The sequence below is a fragment of the Lepisma saccharinum genome, chromosome 8 (assembly GCF_977018435.1).
Source record: "Lepisma saccharinum chromosome 8, izLepSacc3.1, whole genome shotgun sequence".
NCBI classification, from domain to species: domain Eukaryota; kingdom Metazoa; phylum Arthropoda; class Insecta; order Zygentoma; family Lepismatidae; genus Lepisma; species Lepisma saccharinum.
Window position 1 is genome coordinate 49111612 of NC_139236.1, and position 27105 is coordinate 49138716.

The following is a 27105-nucleotide window of genomic DNA, read 5'->3' on the forward strand; positions in this document are numbered from 1 at the left end:
AACAGGAGACTGCTGCTATGTGGCTGCAATACATTAGGATGTACGATATTCGTCGGAATTTCGTTAAAGCCGAGAGTATTGGGAAGTGGGGTTTAAATCTTCAATCAGTTACGCAAATGTTCTCCTTTTGCTGCATCAGGGGCAACACCTGTGCTACAAGTGCACGTCTGTAATGAACTCTAAGGCTAAGGCAAAGTGACCGGTTTAGAACCGGAATTTACCATATCATATATTAGTTCAATGTATTGACAGTGGCGGCGATTAGGGATGGGTAGTAGCCCCCCCCCCACCACCTACACACTTTTTTAAGCCAAGTGTTGACGCACCCAAATATTTCATTTCAATCAATCAATCTAAAATAGGCAGGCAAATGGGTACAGCAGCAATGATGATAAAAATAGGCACTCAAATCGGAATATTCATAGGTTCGGTAAGGCATTATAAACGGCATCAAATAGACAGTGAACATGTACACGTAACGACAAAAGTAATAGGCGACATGCCCATCGACATTTTCATTCAGTCTGCTTTTCACAATGTGATCCTCGTGAATCGAATTACAAACGTCAATAAACAGAGCACAACATCTGCTTCGCATCAACAGAATTCCATTACTTAAAACAACACAGGATGCACAAACAAAATAAGAGAAAATGAAAATAGCGTACTTGTATTTCAAATTTCCTTCTCAGTTGCCCTACTAAGTATTAGAATTCTTACGTCGTTTCTTTGCCACTTTTGCTGATCGTGACGAATACAGTAGATAGTGATTAAAATTGAATTGATGACTGGACACTCACACAAGGAATAGCAATACCCGGGCCGCGTTTCAAACTCTGTGCCTTCCGAAGTGAAACCATGAGTTTACCATTTAACACTCTTGGCCACTACGGCAGATTTATCGATTTGAAACAACGTTACAGTTCACAAATAAGCAGGCCCGTAGCGAAGGGTAGGTTAGGAGGGGCTGAAGACTAGGGCACCATTCAAAGCCCTTTTCTTTTTTAATACAACAAGGGTAGAATGTGTGACGGAGAAATTTACACTTGACAGAGGTAAGGGAAGAAGATACTAAGACATAACCGAAATATTCTTAAATATGCTAAACTTTTTAAAAACAAAAATGCAAAATATAACCTCGTCGATATCCCGAGAAAATCTCTTCATCATAACCTATATTATTTTTAAAATGTTTTTTTGTTTCCTCATTTCAAGATTTCTAAGACATAAATGTCACAACCATGGCAAAAGAAGAAAATATCAAAGAACGCATATAACATTTCAGTGCTTGGTAGTGCAAGGAGGAAGGCGCCAAACCACAATTCTGCCTCCGGAGCCAAAATATTTAGTTACGGAGAGCTGAAACTAGGCAGTACCTGAAGTTGAAAATATTAACTGGGGGAGGGGGATGTTTGGTCTAGCCTTAGGGCTAGTTGATAGGACGCTCCTATGGTTTTATTCGAGCACTGCCACAAGGTGATATTTTCTAAGTTTTCCACAGTAACAGCGTCCTAATCTCTGTTTGCATGTTCTTCATGACACTAAAATCTGGTTGATCCAGTTTTTCAGTGCAGCATAAACATCGCGTGCTATAAAGTGAGATAAAGTAGCAAAATATAAGTGTAAGCAGCAAGGGCGCCGCCAAATGGAAGCCAAGAAGGTTGTCTCATTGCCTCAGCATTCGCAAAAATAAAGAAAATAAAAAATGCTGGCAAACATGGCAAAATATAGGATTGACTATTCTAAATAAAGATTAGCTACACAACCCCTTACAGCAGTGGTTCCCAAAGTGTGCGCCGTGGCGCCCTGGGGCGCCTTGGCTGACCTTCCGGGGGGCCGCGAAGTGTTCTAATATTTTCACTGAAATGACGTTGATTGTTGTGAATATGAATACGATTGTTCCAAATATGTGATTATTTAGCACTTTTTATGTTTCTTAATTTGAAATAGAATGTGTAAATTCTTTAAATTAAGGCAAGAATCCTAACCACACTAACTGAGCGTTGCAAGTGTTAGACAGGCCTACATTCTGACTTGGGCACCGTGGAAAAATCTTGAAACACTAAGGGCGCCGTGAAACGAAAAAGTTTGGAAACCCCTACTACCTTACAGTCATCCCCCCCTTATGAAAATCTTGTGCCATGCTACTGCTTCTGTTGCAAACTGAAATCAATACATTATTTCTAATTTTATATATATATATATATATATATATATATATATATATACAGGGTGTTTCTAAAGGTCGTTTACAACGCTTGGGAGGTGATTCCTCACACGAAAACAAGCAAAAAGTCTAAGTTCCATTTTTACGACTGAGGCTTCGTTTCCGAGATAGGAGCCTCGCAAAAGGTGACAAAGTGAACGTCACACCTAACTGGGACGAATACTATCACAGATAGAGAGGCGGTTCCAAGGGAATCATAAAGGAATCGTATGTGCTCAGTCCGGAAGTCACTATGAAAAGTTCACTGCACGCATGCGCAATGGAGTTCTCAAAGGAATTGGGGATTTCCAGCAACAACAATGCATGGAAAAGGTATGTAACGCAGCAAGAAGGACCGTGACAATGAGAAATGCGTTCAAGACAACACATCCCGACCTCAAACATCAAAACATGACCACCGAACACAAAATCCGAAAAGTTGAGCACGGTTGCATACCCCAGTTACACGCGAGGAATGAACGAATCATGTCATGTGGCATACGAGAGACAGGAGGAGGGAAAGAAAAACACAATATCAGATGATTGCGACAACGTGTATTTTTACACGCGACAACTGCGTAATATCCCCCCCCCCACACACACACACAACAAACAACAAATGCTACAATATCTTACGCACAGACAGTCCGTGTCACTGTACACCAACTGAAGATGTCACTTTCACCACACAAAGGGGGTGGGGAGCAATACCAAAAGTGTTCTCACTGGTATTTGCCGAGGGCAATAATCACAGACGGTTTTCAAAATGTCTGCCGTTTACTTCTACGCAGAGATGACAGCGACGAATCAAGGATTGTCGAGTACGAGCAAACAAGCCAGGTGTATCTGCTACCGTCGCGGCGGCGACGTTGATGCGAGCAACGAGGTCCTCAGCTGATGTGAAAGGTGTGTCGTATACGAGGGTTTTCATTTCTCCCCAGAAGAAAAAATCGAGAGGGTTGAGATCTGGCGACCTCGGTGGCCAAGGCACAGGCTCATCCCTACCAATGAACCTATTGCGAAACACGTCATGCAGGAAATGTCGTACATTACGATCGAAATGAGCTGGTGCACCATCGTGTTGGTACCACATTTCTTGCCGCAGTGCCAAAGGTACGGTCTCCAACAGTTCAGGCAGAACCTCACTAAGAAATGCATGATACGTGCGACCATTCAGGCGAACAGGGAGAATGTATGGTCCAATTAAATGATCATGTACTATCCCGCACCACACATTCACTGAAAACCTGTGCTGGTGATGGGCCACAAAAAGTGCATGTGGGTTGTCAAAGTCCCATACATGACTGTTTCTACTATTGAAGACATCCATCCTGGTGAAAATGGTTTCATCTGTCCACAATACGTTTACCCCGAAGTGAGGGTTTGTGTCCAGCTGATGCAACAACCATTGGCAAAACTCCATACGAGGGCGAAAGTCACGAGGTAACAGTTCTTGTACTTTCTGCAGTTTAAAAGGGTGCATTCCTTCATCTGACAACACTCGCCAAACATTCACATGAGACGTGTTTCGTGCCCGAGCGAGCACTCGCGTACTGGTGCCAGGATGTTCTGCGACCGCTGTTAACACATCTTCTGCAAACTGATGTGTGCGTACACTTCGGGGTCTTCCAACTTCTTGTCGCGGTGGTAACACTGACCCTGTTTCACGCAGTCGACTGTCCACTACCTGAAAGAAGGTGTGAGACGGTAAACGTCTATGTGGAAAGCGTTCTCCATAAAGACGCCTTGCCTCACGGCTTGCCTCCCCATACATGAGATGCATGTCTGCTAGCTGCTGGGTCGTATACGCAGCCATCTGTGTAATAGGGAGCTGGAACTGCAAAGTATTGTTTTTGTTTAACACTGGCACACTGCACAAATTGGCCGTATCACCGTACGAACACCACAGACCAATTGTTGCGATACTTGACTTGCCCACTCCACCACGTCAACTTCTTTCAATGCAACATACTAGTACTCTTCAATGCGTATGACAACCTAGAGCGAACTGCTGATCATATCCCAGCACCTGCAACACGATTGGGACGACTGCCGGAGAGAACCAACCCTTCGAGCTCCTCTCGCGGGAACAGCAGTCATGAAGGTCAAACGTAGACTACGAGAGCCAGACTTGCCTGTGCAGCGCTTCCAAAACTGGTCTCATTTACGTCACAATGATCGCGTGCGAACACTTTTGGTATTGCTCCCCACCCCCTTTGTGTGGTGAAAGTGACATCTTCAGTTGGTGTACAGTGACACGGACTGTCTGTGCGTAAGATATTGTAGCATTTGTTGTTTGTTGTGTGTGTGTGTGGGGGGGGATATTACGTAGTTGTCGCGTGTAAAAATACACGTTGTCGCAATCATCTGATATTGTGTTTTTCTTTCCCTCCTCCTGTGTCTCGTATGCCACATACATGATTCGTTCATTCCTCGCGTGTAACTGGGGTATGCAACCGTGCTCAACTTTTCGGATTTTGTGTTCGGTGGTCATGTTTTGATGTTTGAGGTCGGGATGTGTTGTCTTGAACGCATTTCTCATTGTCACGGTCCTTCTTGCTGCGTTACATACCTTTTCCATGCATTGTTGTTGCTGGAAATCCCCAATTCCTTTGAGGACTCCATTGCGCATGCGTGCAGTGAACTTTTCATAGTGACTTCCGGACTGAGCACATACGATTCCTTTATGATTCCCTTGGAACCGCCTCTCTATCTGTGATAGTATTCGTCCCAGTTAGGTGTGACGTTCACTTTGTCACCTTTTGCGAGGCTCCTATCTCGGAAACGAAGCCTCAGTCGTAAAAATGGAACTTAGACTTTTTGCTTGTTTTCGTGTGAGGAATCACCTCCCAAGCGTTGTAAACGACCTTTAGAAACACCCTGTATATATATATTACATATACATATAAAGAAACTGTACACACACACACACACACACACACTACCTTAGTCATTTGGAAAATATTTTATAGTAAATGCTTAACAACCCGATAATCGGTGTGAGTTACTAAAAACAAACTAAAACGTTGAAATATCATAATGTTTGTAATTATGCTCTGTCTTAATACAAAAACTATATGTGTGGTTTGAATTCATGAATTACAACGCTGGACTATCAGTTTTGTCTAGATTTGATCCTTTACAAATTCATGATTCTACGATTTAGTTTTGATAGTCCATGGTTTGGGTCAGGTATGTCAGTATGAATGCCAGAATACAAATTGACTATTCATTTATATTAATTCTATTCTATTAATGCACAATGCATACTTTGATGGGATTTCAGTATTATTTTTTAGAGTTGTAAAAGCATACATAGTTCTTTCGCACACGATTCACTCGCTTTAGAAATGTATACAAAATACCGTAGAGATCTACATGGACGTCCGCATGATTTTTTGCATGGGGCAAAGGAGGCATATTTTTTCCCATAATAATGATGCCCCCTCAAAAAACACTCCTTCAGTCTGAAATTATCATATTACCATTACAATAATTAACAAATTACTATGATTGAAATGAAATTATGTGTGAAATACATACTCTTTAGGTGGACATTCATTTTCCAAGGGTTAACTTCCATGGAGATCTATTTCTTTAAAGAAAGAAAAATACTCTATTTTGAATCATGACGCGAGGAGCATCTGACGTCAGATCTGAGTAAACATTACAGACAATGCCTTCTTACTCACAACTTCGCACAGGTTACTTTGCACACAAGAGTTATTGCTCCTCGCCAAATGGCCTTGGTACATTACAATAGAACAAGAATCCCTCGTTCGGTGAAGCTATCGTACTGAAGCTAATACTCGACGTAGATTGTTGTTCAATTCTTTCGTATACGCCATCACTAATTTAATTCCACGGTAAGTATCCTGCACGTGGATACACGTTTAATTCTACTAGCGCTTCTAACGTCTTTTCTGTGCATTTTTCGGAAGATGGGATGAAATTCTGAGAAATATGGCTATGCTTTGATTGATTGATTTAGTTGGTGTTTAAGTCCACTTTATGCACAGTAGTTTGTTTGCCAGGCATTTATGTTACGATCCAAATCGTTCACCAAAAATTTCGCCTACGTAAAGTGGAATATTAATAACTGTTGGTGGCATACCTTAAGAATTTTGATTTTAATAATTCCGATATTTTTATTTTCCAATTTATATCGTTTTCATCAGTTGTATGGCTGCTCCTTTCTGCAAACTGCTAAGTAATCAAAATGTCGATTTGAAATAGTACAATTCGATAATGGGCTAGAGCAGTGGTTCTCGACCTTTTTCAGTTCGGGGCCCACCTTGAAATATATTACACTTCATGGGACCCATAAGTATGGCCGCCGGCAGAATTACTTGTACGGGTGTAATCATATTTTTACTAACATCGAGTACTTTAAGAAGCCCTCTTTTACACTTTCTTTAAAAAATTGCACATACTTCATTCTAGAAAAGTAAATATGTAATTTAAAAGACTAATTTACTCTATAGTCTAACATCTAACTTAACACGTGCGGAAATTGAGAGAGGCCGGTAAAAAGAGCGAATAACAGAAATGTCGCTTGCTGCCGAGTCTCGTAGCGAATGTCAGGGAATGCTCTAGATGCCACTGATTTGGATGTCATTTAACATTATCGTCAGTATATCTGGTCAGTGTAACGCGCTACAAAGCCACAGGCACCAGCTTCGAATCCTGGCATATATTGTCGTATTTTTGTTGTGTTGGTCCGATTATCCAATTCATCAATTCATCCATGTACCCTTAAGGGGTAGGTAGATAAAAGAAATAATTATCCCTAACGTCATACTTACGACAATTTCCTGCAATGTCGCAAAATTTAAAAAAAGAATACTATTTATTAGCATGTTTTCCTTTTTGAGCAGAGGTAATCCAATTCTAGAGAACTATAAATTTCTAAATCTTACTTAATAGTCAATTCATATGCAATCAATATGTATTTAACACATTTTTGTATTTCAGGGTTTATAATGTCAACTGCATTCGTCAAATATTCCAGTCCTATGCAATCGGTCAATTTTAACAGGAGAACTGACGAATTTCCTGAGTAAGTTAATATTTTTATACTTCCCCTTGTAGTCAGCTTTATAATTAATAAGATCCCGTACTGCATTTCCAGTGAAACCGGTTAACGAGTTTCAAGACTGGATTTTAAACCTACAAGAGCGTGGAAAATGACCTTGACAAGATGCGTGCTTGTATCTATATATAAGAAATACTTGGCTACCTCATCCTTCTCTCATCTGTCTCTCTCTCTTGGGCACGTCACTCGGAATGACTGCAAAATGTATAAGGGTGGGTCATTTCATCAGCAACACCACATGGTTTATGCTTGCAAGGTCAGCGTGCGTACCTTCTCATCTAAGTTCTGATGAAATAAGACTAGAATATTCTTGAAAGCTAGACAACTTCGTAGGCAATTTGTCGCAGAAGTGGGAGGGGATAACAAGAAACTGTCAGTACGGTTGCAACAATGCGTATCTTTATTTGTTGGTGCAAAGGTACATAAACCTTAAACTTAAAACTCAGCTAGCTTATCTACAGGGTAGGGTTCTTTGTAGACAACGAAACCAGACAGGATGCCTTCCAATGGAGACGTTTAAGCGAATATATTATTTAAACACAGGATACATGGAGTAAGAATTTTACATGATAAGCTACATTCTTCTATAATTTTCTCGTTTACAGTCAATTTTCATCTCAATATTCTTTTTATTATTTATTTTCTCTATTTGGATATTCTTCTATTTGTACTTCCTTCGTAATGGGCAGATCTGGATCGGGACTTCCTTCTCAATGGACGGTCTGGATCTGGACTTCCTTCTCAATATGGAGGATCTGGATCGAGACTTCCTTCTCAATGGGCGGTCTGGATCGGAACTTCCTTCTCAATATGGACGGTCTGGATCTGGACTTCCTTCTCAATGGACGGTCTGGATCTGGACTTCCTTCTTGTCTCCTTTGTGAACTTCCCTCTGGATTTCAATTTATTTAAGTTTTGACTAATTAACGAATTCCTTTATCCTTTACCAACTTTTTCCTTTAAGCTTTGGGAATAATACTAATATCCTCCCTTGGGGCTTCGATCGGAACGCGCCACCACTAACTAGGTACAACAGAGTGTATACTTGGTGCCGCCGATTGACATGCGCATCCAAGTAGGTGCTACGGTTAAACCGCGCAACCAAAAAGTGCTGTGGGGCGTCGATCGGAACGCGCTCGCCACTGATGTAAACAAAATTTCCCCTATGGGAATGGTATATCAATCATACAGATGCAATATCTGTTCAAAGACACAAACTTGTATCAGTGCTTTGACTTCCTTAATTTTCATATTAACTTACATGTGATCATTGATTTGATTTATAAAATATATATATTAATTTACTTCTTTCATATTTATTCTTTGTCTTCTTATAATATATTCTATTGTTTTTCATCTTTCCAATTTGCTTTGTTCTTATTTATAAAGTTATTCACATATATTATGCCAATTCTTAACCTTGCACGCCTGGTGCTGCCATCTCTATTCTTCTTTGGCAAACTATTCACATTACTTGGTCCTATTGGGTACGTAACAGTAATTACTCCTTTCCGGAAGCAGATAAGAATCTCATCTTTCCTTTGAGAAGTTTCCAAAACCACACAGGTGCCTTCAAAAGTTGGAACCGGAGTGCATCTAAGCTCGCCAACTGCGAGAACTTGTACAGAAAAGATTTGATAGAGATGCTGTTGCATGAGATCTGGAAATACTCCATTCCACATTTAAAATTAAGTGGGTGTATGGAAGTACTCAGAAAATATGTTTAATTCGCTCCTCTCTGCTTCCTGATTCGCCAAGACTTGTCACGTGATATGGCGCGAATGTAAAGTATGTGGTAATGAGCATGGGCGTAGCTACGGGGTGTGGCGGGTGTGCCTAGGCACACCCTAATGGGCTGCTTTATCAAAGAGAATTAAAGACAGATATTTCAATAAGAGAGAAAAGAAGCGGCAGTTAGTAAGAAGTTGAAAATGTCATTACTTGATACAAACGTGTGCATAATCGCTGATGAAACGGGTGTCTATAGATTTTCGATTTTTTTTATGTCATTGGAGAAAGAAGATATTTACTGCATTCTACTCTGTACTACAGCGCTTTTCTTCTATACCTGTCAAAAGCTGCACGTGTGAGAGAGCTTTCTCCAAGCTTACCCAAGTTAAAACTAAATTAAGAGCAACTCAGAAGCAGGATAGATTGGAAGCCCTGCTCTTGCTATTTGTGGAACAGGAAAAAGCTTAGTCTATTGATGTAAATGAAGTTATTGATGAGTTTAAGAACATTGTACCTTTTGAGAGACGTCTCTTGTTATAGATGACGTGTATTTTGATGTATTTGTTTGTAACATTTATGAACATTTTGTGTGTGTGTAATTTCTATGCAATTTGACTTGTGTCTACTACATATATTCAGAAATTTTCAACACTGTCATTTAGTGAATTTATATTCCTTTACAAACATCAGTGCAGTTAAAGAGCCAAGTGATTGTGTTGCAAAATATGCTATTAAAAAGGTACAAGACCTAATTTTTTTTCTTTGTGCACGCCCAAATATAAAGGTCTAGCTACGCCTATGGTAATGAGTACATTCAATGCAGTTGTGAATATACACTGTCTTGGGAGTCTGTGGAGCAAAGCGAACGAAAACAAGTCTCTGCGCAAGTTACTCGAGAGTGCTCGACCAATGGGCGTGTGAGGGGAAGTGAGTGCATGGAGGGGAAAACGCGACCGCAGCTACCAGCCGTTTGCAGCAGCCCACTCGCTCCCCCTCCCTCTATACCCTTTTGTAACATTGTTCAACATACTGAGAGGCGCCAACTTCACAAATATTGTTGGGGGACAAGATTGACAACCATATTTTTTTAATGTATATACTTCTTGAGGAATTTGAGTAAGGGGGGGGCAGAAAGTGCTTTATCACCCCTTTCCTTCAAGCCAACTCTGTAGCGTTCAGGTTTCTGTAATTTCTGATGAGGAAGCAGGGGAAATGTTCACTGCTAAAACCTTATAAAATTAAATACAAGAATTGGTGTAATGTTTTTCGAAGATAAGAGAAGAACTTGAAGAAATAACGTTACTAAATACCTCACTTTATATGGGACAATTTCGGATACGCTTTGAAATACAAACTAATAGCAGTTTCTTTGTTATCACATTCGAAAATTTGGTATTCACCACATTGGTCGTGCAGGAAATTAAGAATTAGAGCTTGGAAGTTGACGACTTAAAAATTCACAAATAATGCCCTATAAAATGGCCTTAAAACTACAAGAAAACGATCTATTTCTTAAAAATTTCCCATAAACACTTCAGATACTAAAATGTAATCTTGAATTCTTCATAAATTACAAAATTATATTTGTGAAATAATTACTGGAATAATTAAAAATAGCCAAATGCTTGGTGGCTTGAACTACTTCCAAGTGGAAATCAATTAAATAGGTACTATTGTGTTCTTTACTTGCAGCTACCTGCAATATAGAGTTTTCTATTTGTTCCAATAGCCGTAGTTATCTCAGATAAGCACCTCTCTTCGCACATTGACCAAAAGTCGTAACAGGATCAAGCCTTGCTTCCATGTTAAAAACTAAGGATACGACCAAGACAGTATTTAGTATGCACTAAAACACTTTACAAATAACGTTTGAATCCTGTATCAGGGGTTTCCTCAAGCTGAGAACTATAGTGCTGAATGGAGAGCGCCAAATAGTTTGCATGGACGGCGCTAGATAGCGTACTGAATTTAGAGCTTCAGCGATCGAGCGAATAACGCTCGAACAGGCAAAACGAGCTGCATACACTCGAAGCCCAGTAGTACACATACAAACGTAATTTGTCTGTGGTAGTTGGTTCTCAAATATACAGGGCGATTCAGAATTCTTATTACCCACTTCTAGGGGTTGTAGAGGGGACTTAGTAGATCAAGTTTTGATAAGGAACCCATGTCCGGAAACGTACCGTTTTGGTACTACACAGATGACAAGATCATATAATTTCACATCTCCCGCTTTATCTGCGTCACTAGAGGAGCTGCTCGATGTGGCGACCCTGAAGTCGTTGCAAACAGTGTACCTCCAAAGGATGTTTGCATACACACGCTCAAAAATACCTGGTGTGTGCTGAATCGTGTCTGCTGCAGTCAGAACTCGTGCAACCAGGTCTTCCTCCGACACTACAGGAGTCTCATAAACAAGACTCTTCATGTGGCCCCGTACGAAAAAGTCAAGAGGATTTAGATCCTGCGATCGTGGTGGCTAAGGAGTTGGTCCACCGCGACCTATCCACCTGTCCCCGTGTGTTTGATTGAGATGTTGTCAGACGTCATGGGAAAAATGTGCTGGTGCGCCATCATGCTGGAACCACATGTGCTGGCGAATGTGCAGCGGCACTCGTCCAAGGTCGAAGCAATACGGATTGTAAACAGCGAACTGTCTGCAGTCACGACTGAATAGCAACTGACGTGAAGGTCGAAGCACACCGGATTGGAAACAGAGGACGTTGGAAGTAGCACACATGGCATCAGGTGACTGAAGACGTCGCCCTCCGTCAATGTGGGTTGCCTACCGTGAAGCGGGAGATGTGAAATTAAGTGATCCTGTCATCTGTGTAGTACCATGTAGTTCCGGACATGGGTTCCTTATCAAAACTTGATCTGCTAAGTCCCCTCTATAATCCCTAGAAGTGTGTAATAGGAATTCTGAATCACCCTGTAGATCGTGAAGTGAAAGACGCAGTGAAATTGAAACTTAAGTGAAAAGTCATCATCTCCACATTAAACTACAGCTTAGTCTATATTACCATACACAGTGACATAATGAAATAGATGAATGTGGGCTGAAACTACCAAGGTGGTCACTTTACATGTGTGTGTCTAGGATTATGGTCACATTAAAATGATGTTCCATTGTATACACTCGAGCGTAGCACACTCGAGGGTGACAGACTCAAGCGAGTACGGGCAAGCGAAAGTGGTTCCATTGAGTACTCTACTAAGAACCAAACTAAAAGTTGGATTTTCCGTTGTTGAATTTGGAAGACCGTTATGGAGCAAAATGTAGTTACGAAACCCCTCAAAATGGTAAACAAAATGTAATCAAGTCTTGAAAAATCGTACGTGACGAATAAGCCAAAAAATTGTCAAAATATTCAAACTAGAAGGAATGTTTTCTGGTTCCAACAGAAGGAAAACAAGACTGCTACAATATTCAGGATACCTTGAAAGTTTCTAAGAAAGATGGCGTTGTTTCATCAACTTCCGAGTCTCGTTTACAATATATGTAATAATTAATAGTCGCTGTCCCTAAAAATATGAAACATACAAAGATATACACCGTGTTGAGAGGAAATCAACACGGTACTGTAGGTCAGTATACGCAAACTCTCTCTTATTTGAGTGTGTACTTCTTATATATTGGTGTAAGTGTTTTATGAGGGTTTCGTGCAACATGGGGCAAAGATAAACGTTACAGGTTAATCTAAATTTAAAGTTTCCTTTTTAAATATATTTGCATTGCAATTCGAGCCAAGTCTTTATTTCACTTTTACAGATCAGAAGAGGAACATCAGGTGTATAGATCTCATGATATTTCCACTTGTGGTAAGGATGATGACAAGGAGTACGACCCCTTTCAAAACAGAAGCGTCGAGCGACCAACGTCGTAAGTTGAACAAAGAATTCTAGTTCTTAGTACAACAATGGTAATAAAATTATCCATCACCATCTTAATAGACTTGTCTTCTACATTCTGTTATTCTTTAAGAAGGTGTACTCGTGCTCGTACAGATGTTACAAACTCGTACATTTTCTTCTCGGATGCCTATATTCCACGTTATAATCTCTGGATAAATGCAGTGTTTATCCTGTACGTATTTAAATATTAGGTGCATTCAATAAAAACCGGAAATGTAGTATAAAAAATCTAAAATACGACCGTGTTTGTTATATGTTTGTTATTTTGTGAAGTCATCTGTAAGCTAAACATAGCTGGGGCTGGCACACCTGCCTCGCGCACAGGACGCTGGGAAGCAGTTCCACAAGATGGCGGCACTCTTACAGGAGTGCTCCAAGCTGGAGCAGCGAAGTGTCGTGAGATTTTTGTTGAGTGAAGGCGTGAAGCCGATAGAAATTCATCGCCGCATTTCAATTCAGTATGGTGACAGCTGTATGAGTCAATCACAAGTGTACGAGTGGGCTGGGAAGTTCAAACAGGGCATAACGAATGCTGAAGATTCTCCGCGTCCAGGTCGCTCTGTCGCTGCAGTCACGGAAAGCAACATTGCTCAAGTGGAGGACTTGATACGGGGGAACCGGCGTATTACTGTCAGTGAAATTGCTTCCCAGATGGAAATAAGTGTAGGATCAGCCCACCATATCAACCTTTGCGCGAAAAACTGAACCAGCCATTCTGCAGAGACGACGTGGTCTGGTGTCCACTGGTGTGCTTTTGCTCCATGGCAATGCGAGATCACACACTGCCAGTGTCACATTGTCTACCATCGAGGACCTAAAGTTTGAGTGCTTACCCCACCCTCCATATTCGCCCACCTCGCACCTTCCGATTTCCACACCTTTGGCCCATTGAAAGATGGACTAAGTGAATCGAGGTTCCAGAATGACGACGAAGTCCAGTCAGGGGTGCATGAATGGTTACGTACGCGTCCAAAAGATTTTTTTCCCCTGGGGAATCAGTACCCTCATCAAGTGGTGGCGTAGGTGCATTGAAGTGGGGGGGGGCTCTGTTGAATCATAGTACTGTAATTCTTTTTGGTACTTGTAATACATATTTGTAAGAACATATTTACGGTTATATATTGAATGAGCCTTGTATATTACAAGAGACTACCGTTTAAAGTGAGATCGGAACCGCTGTGAAATATGTCTTTACCGGACATCGAACCCAGGACCTTTTGAGTACAAGTACAAGTAGCCACTACATTCTCTGCGAGGCTGCCCATTACTACGGCCTTCGGGAATATATTTATGAAAGCATGTGTGCGGCCTACATTGGAGGTAGTTTACGAGTACTATTAAGTAAGTATCTGTCAAAAACTTAATTACTGAAACCCTCACCCCAGGATTTCTATTGTTGGACCACAAACAAAATCCATCGTCCATTCCATCAGATATCATCGTTAATCCTCATAGTCACGTTTAACTCAATTAGTGAAAATGTGACGTAAAATAAGAAATATAATTTTTATTGCATTTTTCATATTTTACTGTACAACTATTACTTGTTTCCTCATCTACAGAAAATTTAACTTTTGCTTTATACAACCTCTGACAATAAAGTTCGGTGAATGATCCTGAATATCGAAAGTAGACGAATTCTTAATGAAACCTACCTTACTGTTCATCAAAGTAGTCCCCTCCCATGACTATGCACCGTTGAGAACGGCTGTACGTGTCCTGGAAACTTTTAGAAAAGTCTTCTTTCGGGATGGTGTTCAAGACCCTCGTCACATTCCGTTGGATGTCCGGAATATCCTCAAATCTCTGACCTTTCAAAGCGATTTTGAGGCGTGGAAGAGAAAGAAATCTGGAGGATTCAGATCCAAATTTCTTGCAATGCATTGCTACAGAGGATGAGAGCTGGTGCGTGAGGTACGACCCTGAAACGAAACGCCAAAGCATGGAATGGCGTTCTCCTGCATCACCCCGTCGGAAGAAGGTCAAGGCGTAAAAATCACGCATCAAGACGATGCTTATCACTTTATTTGACAGTGATGGCATGATCCACAAGGAATTCCTGCCGGAGGGAACAACAATTTTTCCGCCTTGGCCTTCTTTCGACGGGGTGATGCAGGAGAACGCCATTCCATGCTTTGGCATTTCGTTTCAGGGTCATACCTCACACACCAGCTCTCATCCTCTGTAGCAACGCATTGCAAGAAATTTGGATCTGAATCCTCCAGATTTCTTGCTCTTCCCACGCCTCAATATCGCTTTGAAAGGTCAGAGATTTGAGGATATTCCGGACATCCAACGGAACGTGACGAGGGTCTTCAACACCATCCCGAAAGAAGACTTTTCTAAAAGTTTCCAGGACACGTACAGCCGTTCTCAACGGTGCATAGCCATGGGAGGGGACTACTTCGATGAACAGTAAGGTAGGTTTCATTAAGAATTCGTCTACTTTCGATATTCAGGATCATTCACCGAACTTTATTGTCAGAGGCTGTAGAACCAATATTAATATGAATTGACAATTATAGGATCTGTAAATATGCTTCCAAAAACAGTTCATCAGTTTAGACGTTTCGCGCAAGGGTTTTAAGTAAGAATGACGAAACAAAGTATCTTACAATTGTATAGATTTTCTAATATATTTATTAATGCCTTACTATTTTACTAGCCAACAGAAAAAAATAGAGCCTACTTAATACATTGTTAAGCATATCTTGAGAATAGTGTTATCGATTCCACTAATGATATTTAAAAGCACGAAACGGTTTTTCTATCACGAACAAGTTCGAATTCAAAAATCGAACAAAAATATTTGTGTTAGGGTATTGAATATAAATACTACACTCCTCACAAAAAGTTAGGCACTAGGTGATAGGCACAGCCCTGGAATGCAACAAACAACACATCGTATCTGTCTTCCTGCTGGATGTTCTTGTGTTTTCGCCAACATATGCCACCCTGCCTATCACCTATTGCCCAGTATAACAATATTCCAATTTTTTGTAAGGAGTGTATTGTTATGGGAGGGAAAATCATTTCTGATAAGGATTAGAATCAACTTGTTGCCAGCCTGGCTGCATGTCACCCTTATTGTTTCAAGTTCTTCTATGCAAACAGAAGCGTGCGTACCCAAGGAGTGGTTGGTATAGGTGTAGTATGTCTCCACATTTAATCACGGCAGTATGTCTCCACATTTTTTCTCGATACATCAATGTAAACCAGGTTGGGTTAGGTTAGGTTAAGGTTAGGTTAGCCTAGGTTCGGTTAGGCAAGGTAAAGAAAACATACACACCTTGATTTTTGTCAATTTTCTTTACCTAACCTTACCTAACCCAACCTAACCTAACGTGGTTCACAAGAAAGCAAAATGAAGAAAAGATACACAAATAAAATACTTGAAACATACATATCACACCTATAATCTTCCATAGCTACATACATCAATGTGGAGACATACTACACCTATACCGGAGTGGTTGATGTGGATTATGCTCCTTCTTTTTTTGTTCCGGGTTCCTTAAGGAAAATAAGGAGTCTCATGCATAAAAGTATAGTCAGCAAATCACTGATTAAACAGAGTAATGTTCGTATGTTTCAAAATCAATGAGCCTTAATGTGCATAAAGTGAACTTAAAACCAATTCAATCCATCAATCAATCAAAATCCATGGTCACGCTTTACAAACTAATTAAGAATAAGAAACACTAACGTAAGTTCAATTCGTTTTTCTGGTATTTCAGAGACATCGGCGTGTTTGCCCACTTGCTGAAAGGTAGCATGGGGACCGGACTACTGGCGATGCCTGAAGCCTTCAAACATGCCGGCCTAACGATAGGGATAGGAGGGACCATCGTAGTTGGCATTCTGTGTCTCCATTGCATTCAAATATTGGTAAGAATTTCTGCTTCAGTGTCTAAGGTATGATGTGTACGGTTTCGTATTGAGCATTAAATTGTAGATTTGACAAGGATTTGGTGAGGCTCTAATGAAAGGCGTCGCCACCAAGGGGGTCGAGAGTGAGATGTGGTTCACCGTAAAATAATCTTTACCCACTCACATGAGAAGTTTGTTTGTAATGTCATTTATATTAGAGTCAGAATCACGCACACAGCAGAGGTATAAAAAGATAGAGAGAGAGAAGCAGTAGAAATAAAGGGAGAAAAGGTACAGAGAACAGAGGAAGGAAGGAACATAGTAGAATAAACGAACAGTGAAAGTAAGGAAAGAAGTAGAGAGACAGGTAGCAGCAGATGAAGAAAGAAAGATAGAAAAACAGAGGGAGGAAGAAAGAGAGAGGGGAAGGGAGGAAAACAGAATGGAAGAGGGAGAAAGAAAAGAGGAAAGTGGAGGGACGAATTATATATAGGTAGGAGAAGATGAAGAAAGAAAGAAAAGGAGAGAGAAAGAAAAAGATAGGGGAAGGGAGGAAGAACAGAGAATGAAAGAGGGAGAAAGAAAAAAGGAAAGTGGAGGACGAAATATAGATAGGTAGGAGAAGATGAAGAAAGATAGAAAAACAGAGGGAGAAGGAAAAAGAGAGAGTACGGATGAAGGAACAGAACGAAAGAGGGAGAAAAAGAGGTAAGTGGGGATAGAGAAACAAAGTAAGAAAGATAGGAAGAGAACAAAGAACGAGATGTGAGAGAGAAATAAATATAGAAAGAAAGATATACAAAGATAATATCCACATCACTGGCTCCAATAGGGCTAAATAAAGCGAATTCTTTGATATTCACGAAATGTCTACTCTTCAGCGATAAACAGCGAAAAATAATCAAGAAAGCTTGCTGACTGCAATAACGGCGAAAACGCACAGAATAATTAAATTTTTCAGGTTGAGAATGCATGTCTGTGGTCAGAGTCGAATCTAGGCGGACACCCTTTCCAATAGCTAGCGGTAACGATATGACCTTGGATCAGGGCGTCTGGGTTCGAGTCTTGATCAATTTCATATTCTCATTGTCGCGGTTGACACTGAGGTCGAGAGACGACCTAAAATAAGAAAAAATAACGAAAACCTTTCATGCAATTTTTTTGTCAAACGAGCACAAATGTGGCATTCCATGACAGTGTCCCTGAATCTCAATTTTTTATATTAAATGCAATGTAATTTCATTCTATATTGTGAGACGACAATCTAAAATTGTCATCTCGATAGAAATTCAAATATTATACATAATTTTGTTTATTTTAACTTTTGACTTACTTTTGTTTTTAATTACGTTGCACCGGTGACACCAAAAAACATTTTTTTTCTCCTTTAACTGTTACATTTTCCCTTCAACTCCACTAGAATACACAAAGGTCAATTACTTCCTCTCCTTGTCTTAAATAATTTACTTTTAATCATTTGAAAACTCATAGAAATTAAAATAAAGTTATTATTAAGTAAAGAAGAAGTGTTTTATCTGTCCCACATTTGACGAAAAATTGTTCACCAAAGCTAAAAATCAAAGAAGGTATTCTACGAGTAATTGTATAATCAACAGTGAGTGTTATTTCATAATTCATTGCACAGAAACTGCGAGAAAAATGTTGCTTAACCATTAGTAGAATAGTATATTTAAAGTTTAAAAAATGCAGTCTGTGCGTCCCATCCGTGACAATGGAATGGCCCAAATGAAGAAAACGAAAAGCTAAAGTTCATAACTTTTATAAGATAGAAGTATTGTCATGTCTTATTATAATCGATAACGTTAAAATTGTGAAATTCTAAATTTATTGTTAGTGATAAATGGTGTAGCCTTGTATAGAAATACTAATGTGTTTCTTTGCAGGTGCAATCTTCACACACGTTATGTCGACGCACCCGAGTACCCAGTCTTAGTTATACTGAAACTGCTGAAGTTGCTTTCCTCAGTGGGCCGAAAGGTGTTCGAAGTTATGCCAGCGAAGCCAGGTAAGCAACACTGGAGAAGAGACATTACTTCCTGCACTGTGGTTACATAAGTCTCACAGAACAAGTTGTCCACTGTACATATATATTTTTCGCAAGTCACTAAGAATTTTGTTGTTATATTTGTGCATACGAGCATGGATTTATAGACTTCAATTTCTTGTCAATATTCACAGTTTATTATTAGCATCGCGAATACCAGTTATTAAATGAAGACAGCAACATCCGATACTAATTAACTGGCTGTTCTGGAATATGCCAGAAAGGCCTAAGCTGCACAGACAGTGTCCGAATCGAAAACGGAGGGGCCAGGAAATTTTCCCATCTCTAAATTTCCTTTCCCCTTCCTTTTCTTTATTTCGAAGTAGCAATTTGTCTTAATTTCAAGCTAATACCAATAAGCCCGTTTGAATTGATACTTTGCAAAGAAATGTAATAAAATTTGCTTATTCGCTTGTTCACAAAACAAACGTTTCTTTGAGAGTTTTATCAAGATTACACTTTCACTGTCAAATGTGACTTCATCTAAAATAATAATCCTGATAGAAGTAAAAGTTCGCTCAGATGAACGCAGGAGCCACTGGAATATGTTCACGCCCCATAAATCTAGCAACGTTTCAGTGCCTGTACGAATAAATATGATTCAATGTTTGTGGATAGTTGTTAAAACTAAAAATAACGTGTTCAATACGAGTGTAACAGTTGGGCTGAAAAGTTCGTAGGCTGACTCATAGATGGCGTTACTAGAATTAAATCCATGTGATTTTTACTTAGTACTAACCTTCAAAAGATACGTGTATAAATTTCACAGCTGTCGGATAATTAGTTCGTGAGATATAGCATTGTGAGTGAAGCAGCTTTTGTTATTGTGAAAAAATGGATAAAAACATTATTCGGACTCTGCACCAGGAAAATCAACCGTTGAGAAGTGGTTTGCTAAATTTAAACGAGGCGAAATGAGCATCGAAGACGATGCACGCAGTGGACGCCCCAAAGAGGCTGTTACCGACGAAAACATCAAAAAAGTCCACAAAATAATTTTAAATGATCGTAAAGTGAAGTTGATCGAGATAGCTGAGACTTTAAAAATATCAAAGGAACGTGTTGGACATATTGTGCATGAATATTTGAACATGCGAAAGCTGTGTGCAAAATGGGTGCCGCGCGTGCTCACAATCGATCAAAAGCAACAACGTTTTCATGATTCGGAGCAATGTTTAGCGATATTCAACCGTAATAAACACGAATTTTTCCGTCGATATATTACAATGGATGAAACATGGCTCCATAACTACACTCCAGAGTCCAATCGACAGTCAGCCGAGTGGACTGCACGTGATGAACCGAATCCAAAGCGTGGAAAGACGCAACAGTCGGCTGGCAAGGTTATGGCATCAGTATTCTGGGATGCGCATGGTATTATATTCATCGATTACCTCAAAAAGGACCAGACCATCAACAGCGATTATTACATAGCGTTGTTGGAGCATTTAAAGGATGAAATCACGAAAAAACTGCTCCATTTGAAGAAGAAAAAAGTGCTGTTTCATCAAGACAATGCACCGTGTCACAAATCAATGAAAACGATGGAAAAATTATATGAATTAGACTACGAATTGCTTCCCCATCCACCATATTTTCCAGATCTGGTCCCCAGTGACTTTTTCCTGTTTGCAGACCTTAAAGGAATGCTCGCTGGAAAGAAATTTAGCACTGATGAAGAGGTAATCGCCGAAACTGAGGCCTATTTTGAGGCTAAAGAGAAATCGTACTATAAAAATGGCATCGAAAAATTGTATGACCGCTATAATCGTTGTATCGCCCTCGAAGGCAACTATATTGAATAATAAAATCGAATTTTGTCAAAAAAATATTTTTTACTATGTTAGCCTACGAACTTTTCAGCCCAACTGTTATATCATAGCAACGTGCAGTGGCGGCGATTGGGTTCCAAAACTGGGAAGGTAAAGACAGTATATTTCCCTTTGTAGATAAGGTTTAGCATAGTGCGGGGGCCACTGGCAACGTACGTTCATTAGAACTTTTTTTTGTATTATTTACTTTGAGCCTTGAAAAATGAAATAAAATTGGCGTATGTTTGAGATATGGGATTCATGACACACACCCCCCCCCCCTTCCAAAAAAAAATCTTGCTTATTCTCTCAACTTCAGAAGTACTACATAAAAGATCAGTCTTAAAATATGAAAATAAGAACCTCTGAAATCCCAGTTACATTTTCTTCAATTCGAACACTTTCTACAGATTAATTTAGGCTAGACTCATATACACGAAGGATTATCACTTGCATGCAAATATTTTACCAATGTTGCCTTTTCTTTTCTGGGAATTTATATCACACAAAAATTGAAGAAGATTTTGTAGTGTGAGTAATAAATGGCCAGCCTTCTTCTCAGAGTGAATAGCTTACAGGGACAAGTATCCTGAGCACCGTAATGATCGTAGACTACTAGTCTATTTCAACACCTAGTCCAGAATGTAAATGCACGGTGGCTGCCTCCAAATCTGGAACTGACGCTCAGGAATGAGAAATATTTGGAACATGTAACAATGACACTTTGCATTTACAATAGATGAGATATGGCACATGACCTTTCGTATTTAGTTTCAAGCATCAGAATAAAATTCAGAGAAAAACACGTAACAAAATTATTCTGCTTTTCTTTCTCTGTCATGTTCTCATGGTAGGTCGGATCGAAAGGAAGTCCAGAATGAAATTTTAGTTTCAATGTCCCTGAAAGATGTAGTACTTGTGGTAAACAAAATGTTTCAGTAATAACTCCGGCATGAACCCACAATTTGTATCTAGCTTTTAAGGAAAAAATAAATTCATACAATTTTATTTCATTCCAATTTTACAGGGTGATAATAAACACGGTCTTGATGGTGACTTACTACAGTACTACCTGTGTTTATGTCGTCTTCATAGCTACCTCATTTAAACAGGTAAGCATGGACAAACTTTCATATTATAACTTTCTTCTGGATTGATAAGGCACACTTTTCATTGCATGCACTAATGCTAGATAACAAAGCTTAGTTTACGTAACACAGATTAAGGCAGGCATGACGTAAAATAATAGGAATAATGTTAGAAACATTTATCAGTTTCGTAGAAGGCAGCAACTTTTGTATATGTGTCCTCCATACGCTTCTTATCAGTGGCGGCGATAGGGTTCCAAAACCGGGGAGGGTAAGGTGCCAAAACTGGGGGGGGGGCACCTTTATAGGTAAGGTTTAGCATAGTGCCGGGGCAAAAGTGGCGAAAAGTGGGGGGGCAACTGCCCCCCTCGCCCCCCTAATCGCCGCCACTGATTCTTATAAAGTTGTTGCAAACAGGGTTGTTAAAGGTCAGGAACCCCTACATTTTAATGGCTTCTATTGGGTTCCGCAACAGGACTGAAACCTCTTTTCTCGCACAATTTAAATTCGGTCCAAGTTGCGTATTGTTTCATTTCAATACGAAGCTTGGACCCTATTTAAAGTGATCCGAAAAAAAAGGTTCCATAAACGATATTTAAATTGATCAGGTCAAAAGGTTCCTGGACCGTATTTAAATTGATTCGGAGGAAAAGGTTCCTGGACCGCGTTTAAATTAATCCGGAAAGAAAGGTACTTTAAACATAAAAAGGTTCTTTACGGTCTAGAACCCATTTACGCTTGCTGATTTTCTCTCCTCGGGACCGAAATTTAATTCATTTAAAATTCCTGGACCTTTAACAACCCTAGTTTCAAACTAGTGGTGTGCCGATGATATCTGTCATTGGGGTTGTTAATACAAAAAAAAAAGAAACTATCGGAGCCAGGGATTCATAGTTTCTGCATGTTAAGTTTTCAGGCATTAAAAATAAACATACATTTTTAAACCTATTGCCTGCTTTTCCTTGCAGGTTGTAGACGTTTATTACGAAAACAACTTCAGCATTCGAGTGTATATTCTGTTCCTGCTGGTGCCACTTGTTGCCCTTGGACTGATAAGGGATTTGAAGACCCTCGTTCCGTTTTCTGTCGTTGCGGACATTCTACTTGTTATCACCTTCTCCATAACCCTCTACTACATATTGAGACACATCTCTATGGGGAACGACATAAAATATTACAATTCCATAGAACAGTTGCCATTGTTCATCAGTACTTCAGTCTTCGCAATGGAAGGCATTGGCGTGGTAAGTGATGTATAATAATAATAGTAGGCTATACTTTAAATGTAGTTGTACGCAAATGTGCTGGTGTCGATTTCATTTGTTTAACTGGGCCACAAACAAATCACTGTTTGCCAGCACCATCAATTGAGGAGTTAGTCGTCAAGAGTAAGTGATGAAAGCAATTTTCTTTTGTAATATGCACGCTTTTACATGTATTATGTAGAAACGTTACACGTATTTTTCAACTTTCTGGAGTGTTAATACTTAATAGTTACGTTCTTTTGTGGACAATATGCAACAAACGTCTTTGGTAAATTCGAACAAATCTATTTAATCCCCTCTTATTCATCAAGGTGGCTTTTAAAAGGGTACGATATATTAAACAAATACGACTTACATTAACGTGATGTACATTAAATGGCGGCAAGAGGAAGTCTGCGGTGTGTCTAGTTTAGCCCACGCTAACAGCGTGCATGAGAAATTCACATTTACATGACAAAAACACACACCCCTGTAGAAGAATAGTGAAAAGGATAGAAAAATAAGACAAATAAAGAGAGAAAGCAATAAAACGACAGAGATATAGCGAGAATAGAGAGAGATGGAGGGAGAAAGAAAATAAGATAGATAGAAGGAGAAAGCACAAAAGAGAGATAAAAGGAACAGAAAGAATGAGAGAAAAATATAAAGAAAGAGGAAGAAATATAGAAACAGAAGAATAGAGAGAAAGAAAGAGAGAGAAGCAGAAAGAATGAGACGAAAAATTAAAAAGAAAGAAATATAGAGAGAAACAGAGGAAAAATGAGATAAAATAGAAAGAGAACGAAACAAGAAAAAGAGATAAAACACATATAAAGGGGCGAAAGATAGAAACAGGAGGAATGAGAGGGAAAAAGAAACGGGAAGAATGAGAAGGAAAAAAACTGGCGTAAAAGAGAAACAGAGAAAGAATAAGAGGGAAAATAGAGAGAGAGAGAGAGTCTAATGAGAAACAAAGCAGAGCTACCCGAAAATATTTCGATCACCCTAGAATTCTAAAGTAAAGTGGTTTTATAATTCTAATAGTTGCGTGCGTTGAATTATTCTGGAACGTCTCAGTTGGGGAAAAGCCGCTTGTGCAAATTTCAGAGGACTTACGTCACTCGAAAGTCTCCTGCACAAAAAATTGTCCGACGGACTCACCTGTATGCATACCATCTTGGTTTTGTACATTGTATCATCCACCTCAATAAATGTTGCTAAAATCTGTTTCACGATTTCAGGTGATGCCCTTGGAGAACAACATGAAACATCCTTCACATTTTCTTGGCTGCCCAGGGATTTTGTATCCGGCCATGATCGTCATCATAACGCTGTACGCCGTTCTTGGATTCTTTGGCTACTTAGATTTCGGAGAAAGTACTGCAGCGAGCATAACTCTCAATCTACCCATGAACGAAGTGTATGTACTGCTTGCATTATTTTACAGTAGACTGGGTTGCGTGAGTATTACCAAGCAAATTGTCCACCACCATGATTATTCTCTTTATTTTACTCATTGAATTTCAAGAATTAAACCAGAACGCCAATCATGTTGCCGACAATATCTGGACCAGCGTACGTGAGAATATATTCCTCAAAAACTTTAGTGTAAAATTGCAACGATACTTCACACTGAATATATATTGTACGCGAAGGATGAGCAGACTTTAACACAATTTTAAAATTAAGGTACCAGTAGTATAAGCCGGAGACACATTAAACTAGTTTGTTTTCAAATAAAAATCATTGCTACTTACCTCATATGCATAGCGGAAGATTTTTCAAGCTGGAGATCACTTTTTTTCCCATGTAAAAAGCGTTATTTTTAACATTTTAATCATTTATTGGTCATTGCTAATTCGGCGCGCAAATTTTGACTCACGTTGTCTATCGTCAGCTGATATGCAGTATCGTCAGCTGATGTGCAGTGTTTCCAAACTTATGAACCGATAAATGCCGCACAAACTATTCACAAAAGGTTTTTAAGCGAAAATTGAGGCTAGACTCTACTTTACGTCCTTATCTGCATGGTGATTGCTTCTTTGCGTTCGCGGTGCGGCATCCGGCATCTCTTCGGGTAAGTACCTTTTTCTTTTTACACTTTCTGTTCACGATAGCCCCACTATCCATTCACGGGGTCGAGGTATGCCTACGAGGTTAGGTTAGGCCTGTTAGGTTAGGTTCCATTAGCACTTATTTCACCCCTAAATATGTGCTTCATCATATAAAAAATTCCTCAGCACGTTCAATTGCGCATATCCGGACAACATCGGTTTTTCTCGATTTACTCCTTCAGGAAAGTTTTGCTCGCTTTGGGATTTACGTTGTTCAATTGCTTATAAAATAAGCAAATAAGTAAACTAGAGTCTTACCTTACATTGAAAAAAAAAACTCGCTCAAACTCCCGCGTGGTTGCTACACTGTGAGGGGGTTACATAACCGAACGCACGGAACATTTGATTCACGTAGTCGACGGTAATGGCGGCACGAGCTGTCGTACAACGGAGATGCACGATTGACGAAAAATACCTTATTTACGGGCAAAATACGTTGCACGATTCAAAAAAACAATTTCCCCGGCTTCAGAAAGTCCCCAAGAACGCAATTCCGTAAGTACTTTCTCGTCTTTTCTCCTGTAAATTTTAAGAAATCCGTCTCCTGCTTATACTACCGTTACCAAAATTAAATTGCAAGAACTCAGCGCTCAACTTGTTTTCATAATGTTATTATACTTACATTGCAAGAATTAAACAACACAACTGAACTTCCAAAATATTATTTCACTTTATAACATTTGACATAAACTCTTTTTCGATTTCTGACACAAGACATTTTAAGTCAATCTTCTTACATATAACAAAAACAAATCGAAATCAACAACTTAAAACAAATATCGACATTGATACAGCGCTCTTAATCTCAATAGTTCCCTGTTAATTTTATAAACTTGTACGCAATAGAAATAAAGTAAATATTAGTTATTTGTGAATGTAGAAGACAGTCACAAAATGTAGGGACCAGTCCAAAACTTCATGGTGTGAAATGCTACTACTTAATCCAAGGAATTAATAGTTCCCTCAGTTTTGAAAATTCAAAAAATGAGACTGGTATGCGAGAAGTCATGCAACATAAACTTCAATTTCCTCCTAACATTTAAAGATTCTTCTTGAACAAGATGTGAAAACTTTGCAACAAAATATAATAACAGCATTCTAACAGTATGAAATGAGAAAAAATAAAGACGAGTTGTCTCAGGGTATTAAAAATAAGTTTATTATTAGTAATTTACAGTAAGTGTTATTTGATGGTTTTCCTACTATTCAATTTTATCCGGGTCTGAACCCCCTTAAAAATTTTAGTGATGCCCATGATTTTATATACAAGGTGATTCAAGAGTCGCCATACACAGCAGTTTTGTGGTTACACAATATGTTCAATATAACCCCCGTTGTTTTGAATGCACGTCAATGCGTTAGACCCACTCAGCTTGCACTGCGTGCAGTGTCTTGACAAAGATCTTAGAACATGCATCAAGAATGCGGCGTTGCAAGTGGCCAACGTCTCTAATCTTCTCCTGATACACGATCACCTTCAAGATAAAATCCAGCGGTGTCAAGTCCGGGAAGCGTGGCGGCCATTCCACGGGTCCACGGAGACCATTCCAGTGATTGTGCTATATATGTATGGAGACTTTTGAATCACCCTGTTTAACGAAGATGGATGAAAATCTCACCTTCAGCTTCATATGAGATCCTTGGTGTTCAGCAGCTTACATCAAAGAGACTTAAAAAATTCTGAGAGGGAGATTACATCTCTGACGGTTGGCATCGTAGATACCTGCAAAGAACAAAAACTCGCACAACAGAATTGGTGTTGGGGGAGGTGCAATTAACCTTGTTCACCATTGTTCTTACTGGTGTGATGCTTCGTACTTCTCAGCTAGGTCCTCAAAACAAACAAACAAGCTTCTTGGGTCAGCAACACTGCGTGGACGAATTGACAGTATTAGGACAAAGAAATGAAATGAAAAAATATTACACCTACCTTAATCCAGTTCCCTCATCCATCATCAGGTGCGGT

The 27105-nt window shown here is 39.5% G+C and overlaps 1 protein-coding gene across 3 annotated transcripts in view; it reads left to right on the plus strand.

Moving 5' to 3' along the window:
• LOC145990987 (proton-coupled amino acid transporter-like protein pathetic) overlaps window positions 1-27105 on the plus strand; it is a 106049-nt gene that overhangs the window by 2065 nt on the left and 76879 nt on the right. For 2 of the 3 annotated variants that reach the window (XM_083126615.1, XM_083126614.1), the window contains exons 2-8: window positions 7181-7265; window positions 12805-12915; window positions 16685-16835; window positions 18722-18843; window positions 21721-21805; window positions 22750-23025; window positions 24267-24445. In XM_083126615.1, the coding sequence (XP_082982741.1) occupies window positions 7189-7265; window positions 12805-12915; window positions 16685-16835; window positions 18722-18843; window positions 21721-21805; window positions 22750-23025; window positions 24267-24445 (1001 nt within the window). In that variant the 5' untranslated portion in view covers window positions 7181-7188. Of the gene's footprint in view, window positions 1-6002; window positions 6073-7180; window positions 7266-12804; window positions 12916-16684; window positions 16836-18721; window positions 18844-21720; window positions 21806-22749; window positions 23026-24266; window positions 24446-27105 lie in introns of those variants that run through there. The other variant, XM_083126616.1, reaches the window with a different exon arrangement.